Consider the following 22,786-nt stretch of genomic DNA (forward strand, 5'->3'; position numbering starts at 1 on the left):
TTCATTCTCCATGTTCATTCTCCATGTTCATTCTCCATGTTCATTCTCCATGTTCATTCTCCGTGTTCATTCTCCATGTTCATTCTCCATGTTCATTCTCCATGTTCATTCTCCATGTTCATTCTCCATGTTCATTCTCCATGTTCATTCTCCATGTTCATTCTCCGTGTTCATTCTCCATGTTCATTCTCCATGTTCATTCTCCATGTCCATTCTCCATGTTCATTCTCCATGTTCATTCTCCATGTTCATTCTCCATGTCCATTCTCCATGTTCATTCTCCATGTTCATTCTCCGTGTTCATTCTCCGTGTTCATTCTCCGTGTTCATTCTCCGTGTTCATTCTCCATGTTCATTCTCCATGTTCATTCTCCGTGTCCATTCTCCGTGTCCATTCTCCGTGTCCATTCTCCATGTTCATTCTCCATGTTCATTCTCCATGTTCATTCTCCATGTTCATTCTCCGTGTTCATTCTCCGTGTTCATTCTCCATGTTCATTCTCCATGTTCATTCTCCATGTTCATTCTCCATGTTCATTCTCCATGTTCATTCTCCATGTTCATTCTCCATGTTCATTCTCCATGTTCATTCTCCATGTTCATTCTCCATGTTCATTCTCCATGTCCATTCTCCATGTTCATTCTCCATGTTCATTCTCCATGTTCATTCTCCATGTCCATTCTCCATGTTCATTCTCCATGTTCATTCTCCGTGTTCATTCTCCGTGTTCATTCTCCGTGTTCATTCTCCGTGTTCATTCTCCATGTTCATTCTCCATGTTCATTCTCCGTGTTCATTCTCCGTGTCCATTCTCCGTGTCCATTCTCCATGTCCATTCTCCATGTCCATTCTCCATGTTCATTCTCCATGTCCATTCTCCATGTCCATTCTCCATGTCCATTCTCCATGTTCATTCTCCATGTTCATTCTCCATGTTCATTCTCCATGTTCATTCTCCATGTTCATTCTCCATGTTCATTCTCCATGTTCATTCTCCATGTTCATTCTCCATGTTCATTCTCCATGTTCATTCTCCATGTTCATTCTCCATGTTCATTCTCCATGTTCATTCTCCATGTTCATTCTCCATGTTCATTCTCCATGTTCATTCTCCATGTCCATTCTCCATGTCCATTCTCCATGTTCATTCTCCATGTTCATTCTCCATGTTCATTCTCCATGTCCATTCTCCATGTCCATTCTCCATGTTCATTCTCCATGTTCATTCTCCATGTTCATTCTCCATGTCCATTCTCCATGTTCATTCTCCATGTCCATTCTCCATGTTCATTCTCCATGTTCATTCTCCATGTTCATTCTCCATGTTCATTCTCCATGTTCATTCTCCATGTCCATTCTCCATGTTCATTCTCCAGGCCCAGGTTCAGACAGTCCTCACTCTCACCCAGCGGAAGGTAGGGTCCATGACTGCGGCGTGAGAACCAGGAAGAGGTCAAGGTCAGCCAGACAAGGGTCAAGGTCAGCTGGAGGCGAGACGAACAGAGGAGAGGAGGGGGAGAGTGTGGTGACGGTGGACGACGAGGCAGGAGGAGAGTCGGTCTTGCAGCACACCGTGACACCCGGTCACTCAAGATCAGAGTGGAGCAGACACACGGACACAGGTCATCCACGTCTGACCAGCATTGGTGACGAACCTTCTTCACCCCATCCCTTACGTCTCGCAGCCTCCCACCACCTCCCACCGCCCCCGAAAGGTCCCTCCCCAAAACAGGTGAAAAAATTGGCGTCCAACGCACACAGTGTCACCTTCCCTGCTCACGGTCAAGACCACCCGCTGTTACCAGGGCAACCCCATCTGTCACCGTGGCAACCCAGCCTGGTCACGTGGAGCGGTCACAGGCCCAGTGCTGAGGTCAGGGAGGTCAACCTTGCCCCCCAGGCTGGAGCTATCATGCCTCCCTGGCCGCAACCACTGTATCAAGTGCACATGCACCAGAGAGAGGGGTCAAGGCCAGAGGGTGAGCGAGAGGACACAGGGTCAGGTCAGGACGGTCAAGGTCAAGTTGACAAGTACAAGTATAGTCAGACTGCAACACCTTATAATCAGTCTTCATGTTCAATGGATTTTTCACACATTTTGTGATCTGATTTCAGTAAAAACATTGCTTTTGAGATGACCTTGCGAGTGTACTCTGCAGAGAGCAAGAAGTCTGTTTATCTGTGTATTCTGGGGCAGTGTTTATCTGTGTGGTGCGATACTCTGGGGCAGTGTTTATCTGTGTGGTGCGATACTCTGGGGCAGTGTTTATCTGTGTTCATGTGTTTTATTTCCCATGCCAGGACTTTAACAGAAATTATTTTTTAACTTGTGAAAGGTGTGTTTGTGGTGTAAATGTGTGTGCGCACCTCTGACTGTGTGTGTGGTGTTTGTACCTATGTGTGCCTGTGTGTGTGTGGTGTTTGTACCTATGTGTGCCAGTGTGTGTGTGCCTGCCTATGTGTGTGTGGTGTTTGTACCTATGTGTGCCAGTGTGTGCCTGTGTGGGTGTGTGCCTGCCTATGTGTGTGTGGTGTTTGTACCTATGTGTGCCAGTGTGTGCCTGTGTGTGTGTGTGCCTGCCTATGTGTGTGTGGTGTTTGTACCTATGTGTGCCAGTGTGTGCCTGTGTGTGTGTGTGCCTGCCTATGTGTGTGTGGTGTTTGTACCTATGTGTGCCAGTGTGTGCCTGTGTGTGTGTGCCTGCCTATGTGTGTGTGGTGTTTGTACCTATGTGTGCCAGTGTGTGCCTGTGTGTGTGCCTGCCTATGTGTTCCAGTGTGTGTGTGCCTGCCTATGTGTGTGTGGTGTTTGTACCTATGTGTGCCAGTGTGTGTGTGTGTGTGCGAGACACAAAAGGATCAGGACGGCCTAACACTACTCATTATCAACACTCTCCCAATAGCTCAGGATACAAAACTAATTCTCCCGGGAAATGTCCATGAGTGAAAACTGGTTGTTTTACAGTAGGATTGCTTCAGTGGGTCCAGACTCATTGATATACAGTACAGCCAGACATCAAAGTCACAGAGCAGACAAACATAATTATGTATCATACTGTTTATTCAGTCAATCACAACTGTCGAAAAACATTCCTCTCGCTCTCAACATTGTCATCCTTTTCTTTACCTGGGCCATGTATTTAGGTAGAGGCAGTGCGCATCATATCAATCACATCCATTCTGCAAGACATACCCAACTTTGGCTGAGATCTTACACATCACATGACAAATCTGAATTGAAATACGCACACACACACAACAAGGGGAAAGGCAGAAACCATTACAACAACATTAACCGGTTAACAGAAGAAAAATATACAGATGGTATACCCGAAACATGCATGCATATTGATAACTTGTAAAAGTGACCTCTCAATTTGAATACATTAAACCTAAACAAAAAGTGACATATTGGAGGTGAACAAACGTCATACACACTTAAATTCCATTGCATCTCAATAATCTTTGTGTACAATTTACATCTCATTGTATTACTAAACAACACACACACGCACAGTGTTATAGACACACACACACACGCACAGTGTTATAGACACACACACACACACACACAGTGTTATAGACACACACACACACGCACAGTGTTATAGACACACACACACGCACAGTGTTATAGACACACACACACACAGTATTATAGACACACACACACACACACACACAGTGTTATAGACACACACTCACACACACACATGCACAGTGTTATAGACACACACACACACACAGTGTTATAGACACACACACACACAAGCACAGTGTTATAGACACACACAGTGTTATAGACACACACACACACACAGTGTTATAGACACACACACACACACACACACACACAGAGTGACACACACTCACACACACAGTGACACAGACACACACAGAGTGACACACACAGACACACACAGATGACATAGAGACACACAGATGACACAGACACACACAGATGACACAGACACAGACAGATGACACAGACAAACACAGATGACACAGACACAGACAGATGACACAGACACACACACACAGATGACACAGAAACACACAGATGACACAGACACAGACAGATGACACAGACACACACACATGACACAGACACACACAGATGACACAGACACACACAGATGACACAGACACACACACAGTGACACAGACACACACACAGTGACACAGACACACACAGAGTGACACAGACACACACACAGTGACATAGACACACACAGAGTGACACAGACACACACAGAGTGACACAGACACACACACACAGAGTGACACAGACACACACACACAGAGTGACACAGACACAGACAGATGACACAGACACACACACACAGATGACACAGAAACACACAGATGACACAGAAACACACAGATGACACAGACACACACAGATGACACAGACACACACACACAGAGTGACACAGACACACACACACAGAGTGACACAGACACACACACACAGAGTGACACAGACACACACAGAGTGACACAGACACACACACAGTGACACAGACACACACACAGTGACATAGACACACACACAGTGACACAGACACACACAGAGTGACACAGACACACACACAGAGTGACACAGACACACACACAGTGACACAGACACACACACACAGAGTGACACAGACACACACAGAGTGACACAGACACACACAGACAGATGACACAGACAAACACAGATGACACAGACACAGACAGATGACACAGACACACACACACAGATGACACAGAAACACACAGATGACACAGACACACACAGACATATGACACAGACACACACACACACAGATGACACAGAAACACACAGATGACACAGAAACACACAGATGACACAGACACACACAGATGACACAGACACACACAGAGTGACACAGACACACACACAGTGACACAGACACACACACAGTGACACAGACACACACACAGTGACACAGACACACACACAGTGACACAGACACACACACAGTGACACAGACACACACAGAGTGACATAGACACACACACAGTGTCACAAACTTAGCCATTGTCTCCCTCTCTTTCTCTTTTTGCAAACAAAACTTTCTGCAATGATTTTTATTAACCTAATACTACAATGACACTATCATTGCAGAGTTCAATGATGTTTTAACCGTATGTACATAATATGCGTCAACATTTTTCAACTGACATTACAAACACCATTGCACTACAGTTAGTCCAGTTCATAAGTTTCGTCGCTGGGAGAACTGGTTGCGATCTGGACTTCTGGCCGGCCGTTTCTATCGTCATTCAAACGTTTCCATCTGAAATTGGCAAAGAAGCTACACACACACAAACACACGCATGCACACACACACACACACATGCACACACGCACGCACAAACACACACACACATGCATGCACGCGCACACACATACATGTACAAAGTTATAAAAACAGTAGTTATACACTCTCAACAAAGCAAAGTATACTCAGCACTCAGCCTCACAAAACAGATGCAAAACTTGAAACTAACTCTCCAACTACACATCCTGTTCTCTCCAATACACACACACGAAGACCTGGACTATATAGCATGTAGCCAGACAACAACAACTACACACACACGAAGACCTGGACTATATAGCATGTAGCCAGACAACAACAACTACACACACACGATGACCTGGACTATATAGCATGTAGCCAGACAACAACAACTACACACACACGATGACCTGGACTATATAGCATGTAGCCAGACAACAACAACTACACACACACGATGACCTGGACTATATAGCATGTAGCCAGACAACAACAACTACACACACACGATGACCTGGACTATATAGCATGTAGCCAGACAACAACAACTACACACACACGATGACCTGGACTATATAGCATGTAGCCAGACAACAACAACTACACACACACGATGACCTGGACTATATAGCATGTAGCCAGACAACAACAACTACACACACACGATGACCTGGACTATATAGCATGTAGCCAGACAACAACAACTACACACACACGATGACCTGGACTATATAGCATGTAGCCAGACAACAACAACTACACACACACGATGACCTGGACTATATAGCATGTAGCCAGACAACAACAACTACACACACACGATGACCTGGACTATATAGCATGTAGCCAGACAACAACAACTACACACACACGATGACCTGGACTATATAGCATGTAGCCAGACAACAACAACTACACACACACGAAGACCTGGACTATATAGCATGTAGCCAGACAACAACAACAACAACTACACACACACGAAGACCTGGACTATATAGCATGTAGCCAGACAACAACAACAACTACACACACACGATGACCTGGACTATATAGCATGTAGCCAGACAACAACAACTACACACACGATGACCTGGACTATATAGCATGTAGCCAGACAACAACAACTACACACACACGATGACCTGGACTATATAGCATGTAGCCAGACAACAACAACAACTACACACACACGATGACCTGGACTATATAGCATGTAGCCAGACAACAACAAATACAAAAAAGTTAAAATCCACAAATCGAAAGACGCAACAATTCAGCTTATACTCTTACAGTACATCCAGCGTTTGGTTAACAGAATAAAATCAAAGAACGCACACACACACACACACACACTGACCGGGCCAAGTTTAAATCTGACAGTCCAGTACAAAATGACATAGACATACAAAAAAAAGTGAATAAAAAGTGAATAGTCAGGCTAGGCCATGTCCAGAACGGGAACATGTCTAAAACAAACATGAATGACAACGAGATAAGCCTACTCAGGCTTAGTGGGAATGACAGAATGAACACAAGCTGTACACTAGAGACATCACTTTCAGTCCCCACAACATGATGAGCCTAACAGAAATGACGAGAGATTCAAATCAACAAACATACCAGTGATTAAACAGAACAATCAGAGGTGAATAGGAAGAGAAAACAAGGCATGTTCACTAGAATAGATGAGTTTTGGAAACAACTCCTTCCGTTTTCTAGCTATTGTGGAACAATGACATTTTCTTGCAAAACCTCCGACAAACAAAGGAGGGGCCAATCACTAGCGTTTCAGATCAGAATTGGGACTGAATTTCTAGCCACATACACCAATGGGAAGTAACTGTGTGCATCGGTGTTGTAAGGTAAATACAGTGTTGCCTCCCTTAAGAAGAACCGCTCTGTCGACAACCAGCAGTCAATTCATCCACACACATGCACACAGTGCACTCCAGTCATAAAACACAAAGATGTCAAATAATATGCAAGTAATAAGACACAGGATAGACCATGACACAGGATAGACCAAGACACAGGATAGACCATGACACAGTGATGAGACACACACAATGACGCCAGACGGTGATCACTGATCATGACCAGAGAGACAGCACCATGAATGTACCGTTCTCAGAGATGCTGTACAACTGTAAGGAGAGATAGACAAGAGGATGTATACGAGAAGACCGTAGAGATGGTGGCTGAGAGTGTAGAGTTGTAAGGAGAGGACAAGAGGATGTACACGAGAAGACCGTAGAGATGGTGGCTGAGAGTGTAGAGTTGTAAGGAGAGAAGGACAAGAGGATGTACACGAGAAGACCGTAGAGATGGTGGCTGAGAGTGTAGAGTTGTAAGGAGAGAAGGACAAGAGGATGTACACGAGAAGACCGTAGAGATGGTGGCTGAGAGTGTAGAGTTGTAAGGAGAGATAGACAAGAGGATGTACACGAGAAGACCGTAGAGATGGTGGCTGAGAGTGTAGAGTTGTAAGGAGAGAAGGACAAGGGGATGTACACGAGAAGACCGTAGAGATGGTGGCTGAGAGTGTAGAGTTGTAAGGAGAGATAGACAAGGGGATGTACACGAGAAGACCGTAGAGATGGTGGCTGAGAGTGTAGAGTTGTAAGGAGAGATAGACAAGAGGATGTACACGAGAAGACCGTAGAGATGGTGGCTGAGAGTGTAGAGTTGTAAGGAGAGATAGACAAGAGGATGTACACGAGAAGACCGTAGAGATGGTGGCTGAGAGTGTAGAGTTGTAAGGAGAGAAGGACAAGGGGATGTACACGAGAAGACCGTAGAGATGGTGGCTGAGAGTGTAGAGTTGTAAGGAGAGAAGGACAAGAGGGTGTACACGAGAAGACCGTAGAGATGGTGGCTGAGAGTGTAGAGTTGTAAGGAGAGGACAAGAGGATGTACACGAGAAGACCGTAGAGATGGTGGCTGAGAGTGTAGAGTTGTAAGGAGAGATAGACAAGAGGATGTACACGAGAAGACCGTAGAGATGGTGGCTGAGAGTGTAGAGTTGTAAGGAGAGATAGACAAGAGGATGTACACGAGAAGACCGTAGAGATGGTGGCTGAGAGTGTAGAGTTGTAAGGAGAGATAGACAAGAGGATGTATACGAGAAGACCGTAGAGATGGTGGCTGAGAGTGTAGAGTTGTAAGGAGAGAAGGACAAGAGGATGTACACGAGAAGACCGTAGAGATGGTGGCTGAGAGTGTAGAGTTGTAAGGAGAGAAGGACAAGAGGATGTACACGAGAAGACCGTAGAGATGGTGGCTGAGAGTGTAGAGTTGTAAGGAGAGAAGGACAAGAGACAAGGTAGAGGAGAGAAAGACAAGACGCTGTACAGGAGAACACAGAGTAGAGTTGTAAGGAAAGCAAGAGAGCATAGTGTAGAGTTGTTGACAGGGAGAGACATGACGCTGTACAGTTGTAGGGAGAGAGAGAAGACGCTGTACAGTTGTAGGGAGAGAGACAAGACGCTGTACAGTTGTAGGGAGAGAGAGAAGACGCTGTACAGTTGTAGGGAGAGAGAGAAGACGCTGTACAGTTGTAGGGAGAGAGAGAAGACGCTGTACAGTTGTAGGGAGAGAGACAAGACGCTGTACAGTTGTAGGGAGAGAGACAAGACGCTGTACAGTTGTAGGGATAGAGACAAGACACTGTACAGTTGTAGGGAGAGAGACAAGACGCTGTACAGTTGTAGGGAGAGAGAGAAGTCGCTGTACAGTTGTAGGGAGAGAGAGAAGACGCTGTACAGTTTTAGGAGAGAGAGAAGACGCTGTACAGTTGTAGGGAGAGAGACAAGACGCTGTACAGTTGTAGGGAGAGAGACAAGACGCTGTACAGTTGTAGGGAGAGAGAAGACGCTGTACAGTTGTAGGGAGAGAGAAGACGCTGTACAGTTGTAGGGAGAGAGACAAGACGCTGTACAGTTGTAGGGAGAGAGAGAAGACACTGTACAGTTGTAGGGAGAGAGACAAGACACTGTACAGTTGTAGGGATAGAGACAAGACGCTGTACAGTTGTAGGGAGAGAGACAAGACGCTGTACAGTTGTAGGGAGAGAGACAAGACGCTGTACAGTTGTACGGAGAGAGACAAGACGCTGTACAGTTGTAGGGAGAGAGAGAAGATGCTGTACAGTTGTAGGGAGAGAGACAAGACGCTGTACAGTTGTAGGGAGAGAGACAAGACACTGTACAGTTGTAGGGAGAGAGAGAAGACGCTGTACAGTTGTAGGGAGAGAGACAAGACGCTGTACAGTTGTAGGGAGAGAGACAAGACGCTGTACAGTTGTAGGGAGAGAGAGAAGACACTGTACAGTTGTAGGGAGAGAGAAGACACTGTACAGTTGTAGGGAGAGAGAGAAGACACTGTACAGTTGTAGGGAGAGAGAGAAGACGCTGTACAGTTGTAGGGAGAGAGAGAAGACACTGTACAGTTGTAGGGAGAGAGAAGACACTGTACAGTTGTAGGGAGAGAGAGAAGACGCTGTACCGTTGTAGGGAGAGAGAGAAGACACTGTACAGTTGTAGGGAGAGAGAAGACACTGTACAGTTGTAGGGAGAGAGAAGACGCTGTACAGTTGTAGGGAGAGAGACAAGACGCTGTACAGTTGTAGGGAGAGAGAGAAGACGCTGTACCGTTGTAGGGAGAGAGAGAAGACACTGTACAGTTGTAGGGAGAGAGAAGACCCTGTACAGTTGTAGGGAGAGAGAGAAGACGCTGTACCGTTGTAGGGAGAGAGACAAGACGCTGTACAGTTGTAGGGAGAGAGACAAGACGCTGGACAGGAGAAGAAAGATGGTGACAAACAAAGCAGAGCTGTACAGTCTACGAGTCGCCGGCGTTGAGGGCGCTGTACTTGGAGAAGGAGTGGAAGTCTTTCTTGGACAGGGGGCGGTAGTGCAGGGTCAGGTCACCCGGCTGCTTCCAGATAAAGTGTCGCACCGTGCGCAGGTCCATGTTGGGGTCCAGCACCTGGGACAGGTCGAACACAATTACACACACTGGATTGTACAAAATGACCTCCAACACTGAAAACAGCAAGTGTTAAAAGAAGGCGTGACTTTACACAGGTTACACACAATTACACACACTGGATTGTACAAAATGACCTCCAACACTGAAAACAGCAAGTGTTAAAAGAAGGCGTGCCTTTACACAGGTTACACACAATCACACACACTGGATTGTACAAAATGACCTCCAACACTGAAAACAGCAAGTGTTAAAGAAGGCGTGCCTTTACACGGGTTACACACAATTACACACACTGGATTGTACAAAATGACCTCCAACACTGAAAACAGCAAGTGTTAAAAGAAGGCGTGCCTTTACACAGGTTACACACAATTACACACACTGGATTGTACAAAATGACCTCCAACACTGAAAACAGCAAGTGTTAAAAGAAGGCGTGCCTTTACACAGGTTACACACAATTACACACACTGGATTGTACAAAGTAACAGGGTGATGTTATTCATTTATTTGCATTTAACCTACGCCCCCAAAAGCTGTGATTTACAGAGGCAGAATTGTAAAGTTTGAGAGCCATCACTCATGAGACCCGTTTTCCAAAGGCCATTCTCCTCTTCCAAAGCCCCTTTACACTCAGCAAGTGTCATTCAAGCCAGAAGCAAGTCCATCTGTGTCCTAAGCTATAACTTGGCATTCCTTTGCTCAAAGGCAAGTATCAGATGGGATCACACCAACACAGACTACACTACCTGGATACCTGTACGCCTACCACACGGTATTCCACGTATACTGAGCTATTGCCCAAACACTGCCACACAGACTACACTACCTGGATACCTGTATGCCGACCACATGGTATTCCACGTATACTGAGCTATTGCCCAAACACTGCCACACAGACTACACTACCTGGATACCTGTACGCCTACCACACGGTATTCCACGTATACTGAGCTATTGCCCAAACACTGCCACACAGACTACAATCACCTGGTCGCTACACAACAGCTCCACGCGTCACTCCCTTGTTACCATGACTACAATCACCTGGTCGCTACACAACAGCTCCACACGTTCCTCCCTTGTTACCATGACTACAATCACATGGTCGCTACACAACAGCTCCACACGTTCCTCCCTTGTTACCATGACTACAATCACCTGGTGGCTACACAACAGCTCCACACGTTCCTCCCTTGTTACCATGACTACAATCACCTGGTGGCTACACAACAGCTCCACACGTTCCTCCCTTGTTACCATGACTACAATCACCTGGTGGCTACACAACAGCTCCACACGTTCCTCCCTTGTTACCATGACTACAATCACCTGGTGGCTACACAACAGCTCCACACGTTCCTCCCTTGTTACCATGACTACAATCACCTGGTCGCTACACAACAGCTCCACACGTTCCTCCCTTGCTACCATGACTACAATCACCTGGTGGCTACACAACAGCTCCACACGTTCCTCCCTTGCTACCATGACTACAATCACCTGGTGGCTACACAACAGCTCCACACGTTCCTCCCTTGCTACCATGACTACAATCACCTGGTCGCTACACAACAGCTCTACATGTTCCTCCCTTGTTACCATGACTACAATCACCTGGTGGCTACACAACAGCTCCACGCGTTCCTCCCTTGTTACCATGACTACAATCACCTGGTGGCTACACAACAGCTCCACACGTTCCTCCCTTGTTACCATGACTACAATCACCTGGTGGCTACACAACAGCTCCACGCGTTCCTCCCTTGTTACCATGACTACAATCACCTGGTCGCTACACAACAGCTCCACACGTTCCTCCCTTGTTACCATGACTACAATCACCTGGTCGCTACACAACAGCTCCACATGTTCCTCCCTTGTTACCATGACTACAATCACCTGGTGGCTACACAACAGCTCCACATGTTCCTCCCTTGTTACCATGACTACAATCACCTGGTCGCTACACAACAGCTCTACATGTTCCTCCCTTGTTACCATGACTACAATCACCTGGGCGCTACACAACAGCTCCACACGTTTCTCCCTTGTTACCATGACTACAATCACCTGGTCGCTACACAACGGCTCCACATGTTCCTCCCTTGTTACCATGACTACAATCACCTGGTCGCTACACAACAGCTCCACACGTTCCTCCCTTGTTACCATGACTACAATCACCTGGTGGCTACACAACAGCTCCACACGTTCCTCCCTTGTTACCATGACTACAATCACCTGGTCGCTACACAACAGCTCCACGCGTTCCTCCCTTGTTACCATGACTACAATCACCTGGTCGCTACACAACAGCTCCACACGTTCCTCCCTTGCTACCATGACTACAATCACCTGGTCGCTACACAACAGCTCCACATGTTCCTCCCTTGTTACCATGACTACAATCACCTGGTCGCTACACAACAGCTCCACACGTTCCTCCCTTGTTACCATGACTACAATCACCTGGTCGCTACACAACAGCTCCACACGTTCCTCCCTTGTTACCATGACTACAATCACCTGGTCGCTACACAACAGCTCCACACGTTCCTCCCTTGTTACCATGACTACAATCACCTGGTCGCTACACAACAGCTCCACACGTTCCTCCCTTGCTACCATGACTACAATCACCTGGTCGATACACAACAGCTCCACATGTTCCTCCCTTGTTACCATGACTACAATCACCTGGTCGCTACACAACAGCTCTACACGTTCCTCCCTTGTTACCATGACTACAATCACCTGGTGGCTACACAACAGCTCCACACGTTCCTCCCTTGCTACCATGACTACAATCACCTGGTCGCTACACAACAGCTCCACACGTTCCTCCCTTGTTACCATGACTACAATCACCTGGTCGCTACACAACAGCTCCACACGTTCCTCCCTTGTTACCATGACTACAATCACCTGGTCGCTACACAACAGCTCCACACGTTCCTCCCTTGTTACCATGACTACAATCACCTGGTGGCTACACAACAGCTCCACACGTTCCTCCCTTGTTACCATGACTACAATCACCTGGTGGCTACACAACAGCTCCACACGTTCCTCCCTTGCTACCATGACTACAATCACTTGGTCGCTACACAACAGCTCCACACGTTCCTCCCTTGTTACCATGACTACAATCACCTGGTCGCTACACAACAGCTCCACACGTTCCTCCCTTGTTACCATGACTACAATCACCTGGTGGCTACACAACAGCTCTACACGTTCCTCCCTTGTTACCATGACTACAATCACCTGGTCGCTACACAACAGCTCCACACGTTCCTCCCTTGCTACCATGACTACAATCACCTGGTCGCTACACAACAGCTCTACATGTTCCTCCCTTGTTACCATGACTACAATCACCTGGTCGCTACACAACAGCTCCACACGTTCCTCCCTTGCTACCATGACTACAATCACCTGGTCGCTACACAACAGCTCTACATGTTCCTCCCTTGTTACCATGACTACAATCACCTGGTCGCTACACAACAGCTCCACACGTTCCTCCCTTGCTACCATGACTACAATCACCTGGTCGCTACACAACAGCTCCACACGTTCCTCCCTTGCTACCATGACTACAATCACCTGGTCGATACACAACAGCTCCACATGTTCCTCCCTTGTTACCATGACTACAATCACCTGGTCGCTACACAACAGCTCTACACGTTCCTCCCTTGTTACCATGACTACAATCACCTGGTGGCTACACAACAGCTCCACACGTTCCTCCCTTGCTACCATGACTACAATCACCTGGTCGCTACACAACAGCTCCACACGTTCCTCCCTTGTTACCATGACTACAATCACCTGGTGGCTACACAACAGCTCTACACGTTCCTCCCTTGTTACCATGACTACAATCACCTGGTCGCTACACAACAGCTCCACATGTTCCTCCCTTGTTACCATGACTACAATCACCTGGTCGCTACACAACAGCTCCACATGTTCCTCCCTTGTTACCATGACTACAATCACCTGGTCGCTACACAACAGCTCCACATGTTCCTCCCTTGTTACCATGACTACAATCACCTGGTCGCTACACAACAGCTCCACATGTTCCTCCCTTGTTACCATGACTACAATCACCTGGTCGCTACACAACAGCTCCACACGTTCCTCCCTTGTTACCATGACTACAATCACCTGGTCGCTACACAACAGCTCCACATGTTCCTCCCTTGTTACCATGACTACACTCACCTGGTCGCTACACAACAGCTCTACACGTTCCTCGGCCACAGAGGACAGATCCTCGTCTTTCTCCGGCTCCTTCTCTTGACTGGCGTTACTGGCCGCGGCCTGTGACCCCGCGTCTGACCCCTGACCCAGCACCTTCTCGTACACGTGCTCGATGACCTTGCGCACCTGGATCATGTCGCTGGCTGACAGGCGATCCCTGGGACACACAATGACACAACACAATGACCCACAATGACCCAACTATATGACACACACAATGACACAACTTTATGACACACAATGACACACCCAATGACACAACTCTATGACACAACACAATGGCACACACAATGACACAACTCAATGACACAACACAATGGCACACACAATGACACAACTCAATGACACACACAATGGCACACCCAATGACACAACTCTATGACACAACACAATGGCACACACAATGACACAACTCTATGACACAACACAATGGCACACACAATGACACAACTCAATGACACAACACAATGGCACACACAATGACAACTCAATGACACACACAATGGCACACACAATGACACAACTCTATGACACAACACAATGGCACACACAATGACACAACTCAATGACACACACAATGACACAGTTATGATACACACAATGACACAACTAAATGATACGACTATGACACAACCAGGCATGGGAATTGAAAAAAGTAAAAAAGGCTGAACATTTGTAAGTAATAGCAAAGTCGACGGCGCAAAGCGCCTAGCCCTGCTAGGGGGGTTTGGGGGCATTTTGGGCGGAATTTTTGTTTCTCCAAAGAACCCAACTGGTGTAATTTGGTGTCATCTTAGCTCCAAGTTTGCCATTATATTCAGTTTTTAGAACCATTTTTGCCTCCCCCATTTATTTTTTCGGCGAACACTTTTGCTTTTTCGGCGGAACAAAAAAAGAATTCGGCGGAAATTTGCATTTCGGCGGACAATTCCCATGCCTGACAACACAATGACCCACAATGACACACACAATGACACAGTTATAACACACACAAGGACACAACTCCATGACACACACAATGACACACAGTTATGACACACACAATAACACAACTCTATGACACACAATGGCACACACATAATGACACAACTCTATAACACAACTCAATGACACACACACACAATTACACAACTCTATGACACACACAATGACACAGTTATGACACACACAATAACACAACTCTATGACACACAATGGCACACACATAATGACACAACTCTATAACACAACTCTATGACACACACACACAATTACACAACTCTATGACACACACAATGACACAGTTATGACACACACAATAACACAACTCTATGACACACAATGGCACACACATAATGACACAACTCTATAACACAACTCAATGACACACACAATGACACAACTCCATGACACAGTAATGACAAATACACTGAGCCATCATGTAGCTCAATGAACAATGCTTTCTTCAAGTAGAAGAAAGAAATCTGGTTTTTGTTTAGTTTTGTTTGTTATTTATTCCGATTCCGAGTTGCAGAAGCTTCCAGTTTCAGTAGCTTCCACAATCAACAATTCTCTTGTCTTGATTTCAACACTTTTTGTTATCAGCGGTTATAACGCAATTAACATTAAAGTTGAAAGAAAAGTGATGGAACAAGTGTGTAGCAAAGTGCACTGACCACAAAATGGACATGACACTTGAGATGAGAGGGAAAGGTCATTCTGGTCAAGGAGTTACTACCCTTGTTTCACATCTCCTTGGGGGCGTTATCTGAATGTCTTTCTATTTTTAGCACAAATGATCAACAGTCTTTCTAGATTACAGGCTCAGAACTGTCAAAAACCTGACATTTTGTTTATCAAGTTTCACTAATAAACACTTACGTCACTGTCGGTTCTCAAATGTTTGCTAAGATCAAGGGAGAAACACACATGCAAAGCATTTTTTTTTCTTTTTTTTTTCCATTTTCATTACTTTATTGTCCCATCGCTGGGAAATTCGGGTCGCTTCCTCCCAGTGGAAAGCTAGCAGCAACGGAGTTGCGCTACCCAAGTGTCTGCGTGTTTAGGTGTATTCAGCCACCTGCACTTATGGCAGAATGACCAAGGTCTTTTACGTGCCATTGTGATGACACGGGGGTGGGACATGGCTTCCGTCTCTGGGTCTGCACATAAAGTTGACCCGTGTCCGTCCCGGCCCGAATTCGAACCTGCGACCTTTCGATCACAAGTCCAGTGCTCCACCAACTGAGCTACCGGGCCCCCAGTGAGACCCACTGTTTGTTGTCAAATGTTGTCTAACTCTCACCGCTTGATGGGCTTGATGCCGGTGCTGGGGTGAGGCTGGAGGAAGAACGGAATCTTGGTGAACTTGGGCATGTTTTTCTGAAACACAGACACCAGTTATAACACATGTTTTTCTGAAACACAGACACCAGTTATAACACTCTGAAACACACGGACACCAGTTATAACACTCTGAAACACACGGACACCAGTTATAACACTCTGAAACACACGGACACCAGTTATAACACATGTTTTTCTGAAACACAGACACCAGTTATAACACTCTGAAACACGACACCAGTTATAACACTCTGAAACACACGGACACCAGTTATAACACTCTGAAACACACGGACACCAGTTATAACACTCTGAAACACATGGACAACAGTTATAACACTATGAAACACACAGACACCAGTTATAACACTCTGAAACACATGGACACCAGTTATAACACTCTGAAACACACAGACACCAGTTATAACACTCTGAAACACACAGACACCAGTTATAACACATGTTTTTCTGAAACACAGACACCAGTTATAACACTCTGAAACACACGGACACCAGTTATAACACTCTGAAACACATGGACACCAGTTATAACACGTATTTTTCTGAAACACATGGACACCAGTTATAACACTCTGAAACACATGGACACCAGTTATAACACATGTTATTCTGAAACACACAGACACCAGTTATAACACTCTGAAACACACGGACACCAGTTATAACACATGTTTTTCTGAAACACACAGACACCAGTTATAACACTCTGAAACACACGGACACCAGTTATAACACGTATTTTTCTGAAACTCATGGACACCAGTTATAACACATGTTTTTCTGAAACACAGACACCAGTTATAACACTCTGAAACACACGGACACCAGTTATAACACTCTGAAACACATGGACACCAGTTATAACACGTATTTTTCTGAAACACATGGACACCAGTTATAACACTCTGAAACACACGGACACCAGTTATAACACATGTTATTCTGAAACACACAGACACCAGTTATAACACTCTGAAACACACGGACACCAGTTATAACACATGTTTTTCCGAAACACACAGACACCAGTTATAACACTCTGAAACACACGGACACCAGTTATAACACGTATTTTTCTGAAACACATGGACACCAGTTATAACACTCTGAAACACACGGACACCAGTTATAACACGTATTTTTCTGAAACACACGGACACCAGTTATAACACTCTGAAACACACGGACACCAGTTATAAAACGTATTTTTCTGAAGCACATGGACACCAGTTATAACACATGTTTTTCTGAAACACAGGGACACCAGTTATAACACGTATTTTTCTGAAACACACGGACATCAGTTATAACACATGTTTTTCTGAAGCACATGGACACCAGTTATAACACGTGTTTTTCTGAAACACACGGACTTCAGTTATTACACTCTAAAACACACGGACACCAGTTATAACACTCTGAAACACACGGACACCAGTTATAACACTCTGAAACACACGGACACCAGTTATAACACTCTGAAACACACGGACACCAGTTATAACACTCTGAAACACACGGACACCAGTTATAACACGTATTTTTCTGAAACACATGGACACCAGTTATAACACTCTGAAACACACGGACACCAGTTATAACACGTATTTTTCTGAAACAACGGACACCAGTTATAACACTCTGAAACACACGGACATCAGTTATAAAACGTATTTTTCTGAAGCACATGGACACCAGTTATAACACATGTTTTTCTGAAGCACATGGACACCAGTTATAACACGTGTTTTTCTGAAACACACGGACTTCAGTTATAACACTCTGAAACACACGGACTTCAGTTATAACACATAACACTACACAGCGGAACCGAACACTGCACATTGGAACCGTACACTACACTTCGAAACCGTACACTACATCTCGGAACCGTACACTTCACACCAGAACCGTACAACCGTACATCTCGGAAGCGTACACTACACCTCAGAACAGAGACCAACTTCCACCCATTTGTTAACTTTGCAGTGTACACTGGCCATGAAGACTTACATGAACGACGACGTCGACCACCCAGTCCGGCACCGTCTCCTTCAGCAGCATCTGTTCCGTCTCACCCCCAGCGTCACGACACAGCAGTCGGAACAGAGTTCTGCCCCCTACCTCACTGCACACACACATCATGAATGACAAGATTTATTTCATCTCTCTCTCTCTCTCTCTCTCTCTCTGTCTCTCTGTGTCTGTCTGTCTCTGTCTGTCTCTCAGTGTCTGTCTCTCTGTGTCTGTCTCAGTCTCTCTCTCAGTCTCTCTCTCTCAGTCTCTCTCTGTTTATCTCTCTCTCAGTCTCTGTCTCTCTGTGCCTGTCTGTCTCTTTCAGTCTCTCTCTCTCTCAGCAGCCTAAACAATAAAATAAAACAAGTCGCGTTAGGCGAAAATACAACATTTAGTCAAGCTGTCGAACTCACAGAATGAAACTGAACGCACTGCAAATTTTCAGCAAGACCGTATACTCGTAGCATCGTCAGTCCACCGCTCGTGGCAAAGGCAGTGAAATTGACAAGAAGAGCGGGGTAGTAGTTGCGCTGAGAAGGATAGCACGCTTTTCTGTACCTCTCTTCGTTTTAACTTTCTGAGCGTGTTTTTAATCCAAACATATCATATCTATATGTTTTTGGAATCAGGAACCGACCAGGAATAAGATGAAAGTGTTTTTACATTGATTTCGAAAATTTCATTTTGATCATAATTTTTATATTTTTAATTTTCAGAGCTTGTTTTTGATCCAAATATAACATATTTATATGTTTTTGGAATCAGAAAATGATGAAGAATAAGATGAACGTAAATTTGGATCGTTTTATAAAAAAAAAATTTTTATACAATTTTCAGATTTTTAATGACCAAAGTCATTAATTAATTTTTAAGCCACCAAGCTGAAATGCAATACCGAAGTCCAGCCTTCGTCGAAGATTGCTTGGCCAAAATTTCAATCAATTTGATTGAAAAATGAGGGTGTGACAGTGCCGCCTCAACTTTTACAAAAAGCCGGATATGACGTCATCAAAGACATTTATCGAAAAAATGAAAAAAACGTCCGGGGATATCATTCCCAGGAACTCTCATGTAAAATTTCATAAAGATCGGTCCAGTAGTTTAGTCTGAATCGCTCTACACACACACACACACAGACAGACACACACACACACCACGACCCTCGTCTCAATTCCCCCTCTACGTTAAAACATTTAGTCAAAACTTGACTAAATGTAAAAATGAGTTCTGAGTTCTATCTGTCTGTCTCTATATCTCTGTCAGTCTCTGTCTCTCTCTCTCACAGTCTTTCTCTCTGTGTTTTGGTCATGCATGGAGGTCATCGAAACTGTGAAAGTGTGTACATAGCTGCCAACCTTCTCAAGTCAAAATCCAGGAGCCAGGGGGTCCAGGGGGACCGTGTAGTCCTGAATATGAACAGGGAGAAGTTGTCAACTTCTGGAGATTCCCGGGAAAATCCTGGAGGGTTGGCAGCTATGTGTGTATGATTTCAAAGATCTAGCCTCCACAACATGTGAGAAACCTCAACGTTCATTTTGTTTCTCAGACGACTGTCAACCAGAACATACATCCAAACAGTACTCATTACTATTAGTATCACTGCTCACTGGGCAATTTTATCATATCCTGCACGTGTAGACACAGAGAGACACAACACACACACACAACACACACACAACACACACACACACACACACACACACACAACACACACACAACACACACACAACACACACACAACACACACAACACACACACAACACACACACAACACACACAACACACACAACACACACACAACACACACAACACACACACAACACACACACAACACACACACACACACTGCACGCTAACATCCATACCCGCTCACTAACCCGTCACTCCCCCCTCCACCAACCCCAAAGCACCTACACACATGAAGAGGTGTTGACCCCTGTGACCTACCTGAAGATGACAGGTGTGTGGCCAGGTACGCTGAAGGAAGTCCCTGACGACGCTCTCTCTCCCACATCCACATCTGAAACAACACAAAATTCATGTCAACATGTGATATGCATGTGTGTGTTCGAAATATCTTCCAACCGCTTTCCTCCCTTGCACTCTTGATTACAGTTACTTCCCTCTACACTTTGGGTTGATCAGTCACTCTCTGTGTTAGTTTGTGCTTTGCTGCTATTTTGCTTTTTAAACTTTTTGTAGTTTTTCTTCTCCTGAAAGTTGTTGTGGAGAATCCCCCACAGGCAACACTTGTTGTGGAGAATCCCCCACAGGCAAAACTTGTTGTGAAGAATCCCCCACAACAGGCAACACTTGTTGTGGAGAATCCCCCAAAGGCAACACTTGTGGAGAATCCCCCAAAGGCAACACTTGTTGTGGAGAATCCCCCACAGGCAACACTTGTGGAGAATCCCCCAAAGGCAACACTTGTTGTGGAGAATCCCCCACAGGCAACACTTGTGGAGAATCCCCCAAAGGCAACACTTGTTGTGGAGAATCCCCCAAAGGCAACACTTGTTGTGGAGAATCCCCCACAGGCAACACTTGTTGTGGAGAATCCCCCACAGGCAACACTTGTTGTGGAGAATCCCCCACAGGCAACACTTGTTGTGGAGAATCCCCCACAGGCAACACTTGTTGTGGAGAATCCCCCACAAGTGTTGCCTGTGGAGAATCCCCCACAGGCAACACTTGTTGTGGAGAATCCCCCACAGGCAACACTTGTTGTGGAGAATCCCCCACAGGCAACACTTGTTGTGGAGAATCCCCTACAGGCAACACTTGTGGAGAATCCCCCACAGGCAACACTTGTTGTGGAGAATCCCCCACAGGCAACACTTGTTGTGGAGAATCCCCCACAGGCAAGACTTGTTGTGGAGAATCCCCCACAGGCAACACTTGTTGTGGAGAATCCCCCACAGGCAACACTTGTTGTGGAGAATCCCCCACAGGCAACTACATCTTCCATGTGTCTACATCTTCCATGTGTCCACAACATCTTCCATGTGTCTACATCTTCCATGTGTCTACATCTTCCATGTGTCTACAACATCTTCCGTGTGTCTACATCTTCCATGTGTCTACAACATCTTCCATGTGTCTACATCTTCCATGTGTCAACATCTTCCATGTGTCTACAACATCTTCCATGTGTCTACAACATCTTCCATGTGTCTACAACATCTTCCATGTGTCTACAACATCTTCCATGTGTCTACAACATCTTCCATGTGTCTACATCTTCCATGTGTCTACAACATCTTCCATGTGTCCACAACATCTTCCATGTGTCTACAACATCTTCCATGTGTCTACAACATCTTCCATGTGTCCCCTCATTTCATTCATTTCCGGACACAATGCAAGGATCACATGTTGAAAAAGGAAGTGGGAGAGGGGGGAGGCACAATGGGGGGAGAGGGGATATAGATATGGGGAGGGGGTTGGGGAGAGGCAGAATGGGGGGAGAGGGGATATAGATATGGGGAGGGGGTTGGGAAGAGGCAGAATGGGGGGAGAGGGGATATAGATATGGGGAGGGGGTTGGGAAGAGGCAGAATGGGGGGAGAGGGGATATAGATATGGGGAGGGGGTTGGGGTAGCCATTGTTTGACATACCTGCAGTCTCCTCTAGCTGTGCGCGGGGCCAGTGTTCCAGCAAGGCCTGGAGTAGAGTGGTGCCAATGTTGGCTGAAACACACACACACAATCTTCATTCATATTCCATACATTCATTGATTTAAGAAAAAATAAATAATTAACCAAAGAGCTACGTTTGCACTTCTCAGACCGTTGAAGCCCTACCATAGCACTTTGGTGATGTTTTTCTTTCACTTCTTCT

The 22,786-nt window shown here is 45.6% G+C and overlaps 1 protein-coding gene across 2 annotated transcripts in view; it reads right to left on the reverse strand.

The window, feature by feature from the left end:
* Positions 1 to 4,877: 4,877 nt before the first annotated feature.
* Positions 4,878 to 22,786, reverse strand: part of LOC138980565 (WD repeat-containing protein 48-like) — a 42,172-nt gene continuing 24,263 nt past the window's right edge. The window contains exons 14-20 of one of the 2 annotated variants that reach the window (XM_070353453.1): positions 22,564 to 22,635; positions 20,893 to 20,965; positions 18,943 to 19,057; positions 16,868 to 16,944; positions 14,545 to 14,740; positions 10,187 to 10,302; positions 4,878 to 5,325 (exon numbers count right to left, since the gene is read on the reverse strand). In XM_070353453.1, the coding sequence (XP_070209554.1) occupies positions 5,217 to 5,325; positions 10,187 to 10,302; positions 14,545 to 14,740; positions 16,868 to 16,944; positions 18,943 to 19,057; positions 20,893 to 20,965; positions 22,564 to 22,635 (758 nt within the window). In that variant the 3' untranslated portion in view covers positions 4,878 to 5,216. Of the gene's footprint in view, positions 5,326 to 10,152; positions 10,303 to 14,544; positions 14,741 to 16,867; positions 16,945 to 18,942; positions 19,058 to 20,892; positions 20,966 to 22,563; positions 22,636 to 22,786 lie in introns of both variants that reach the window. The other variant, XM_070353454.1, reaches the window with a different exon arrangement.

This window comes from Littorina saxatilis, linkage group LG11 (genome assembly GCF_037325665.1).
Source record: "Littorina saxatilis isolate snail1 linkage group LG11, US_GU_Lsax_2.0, whole genome shotgun sequence".
Lineage (NCBI taxonomy): Eukaryota > Metazoa > Mollusca > Gastropoda > Littorinimorpha > Littorinidae > Littorina > Littorina saxatilis.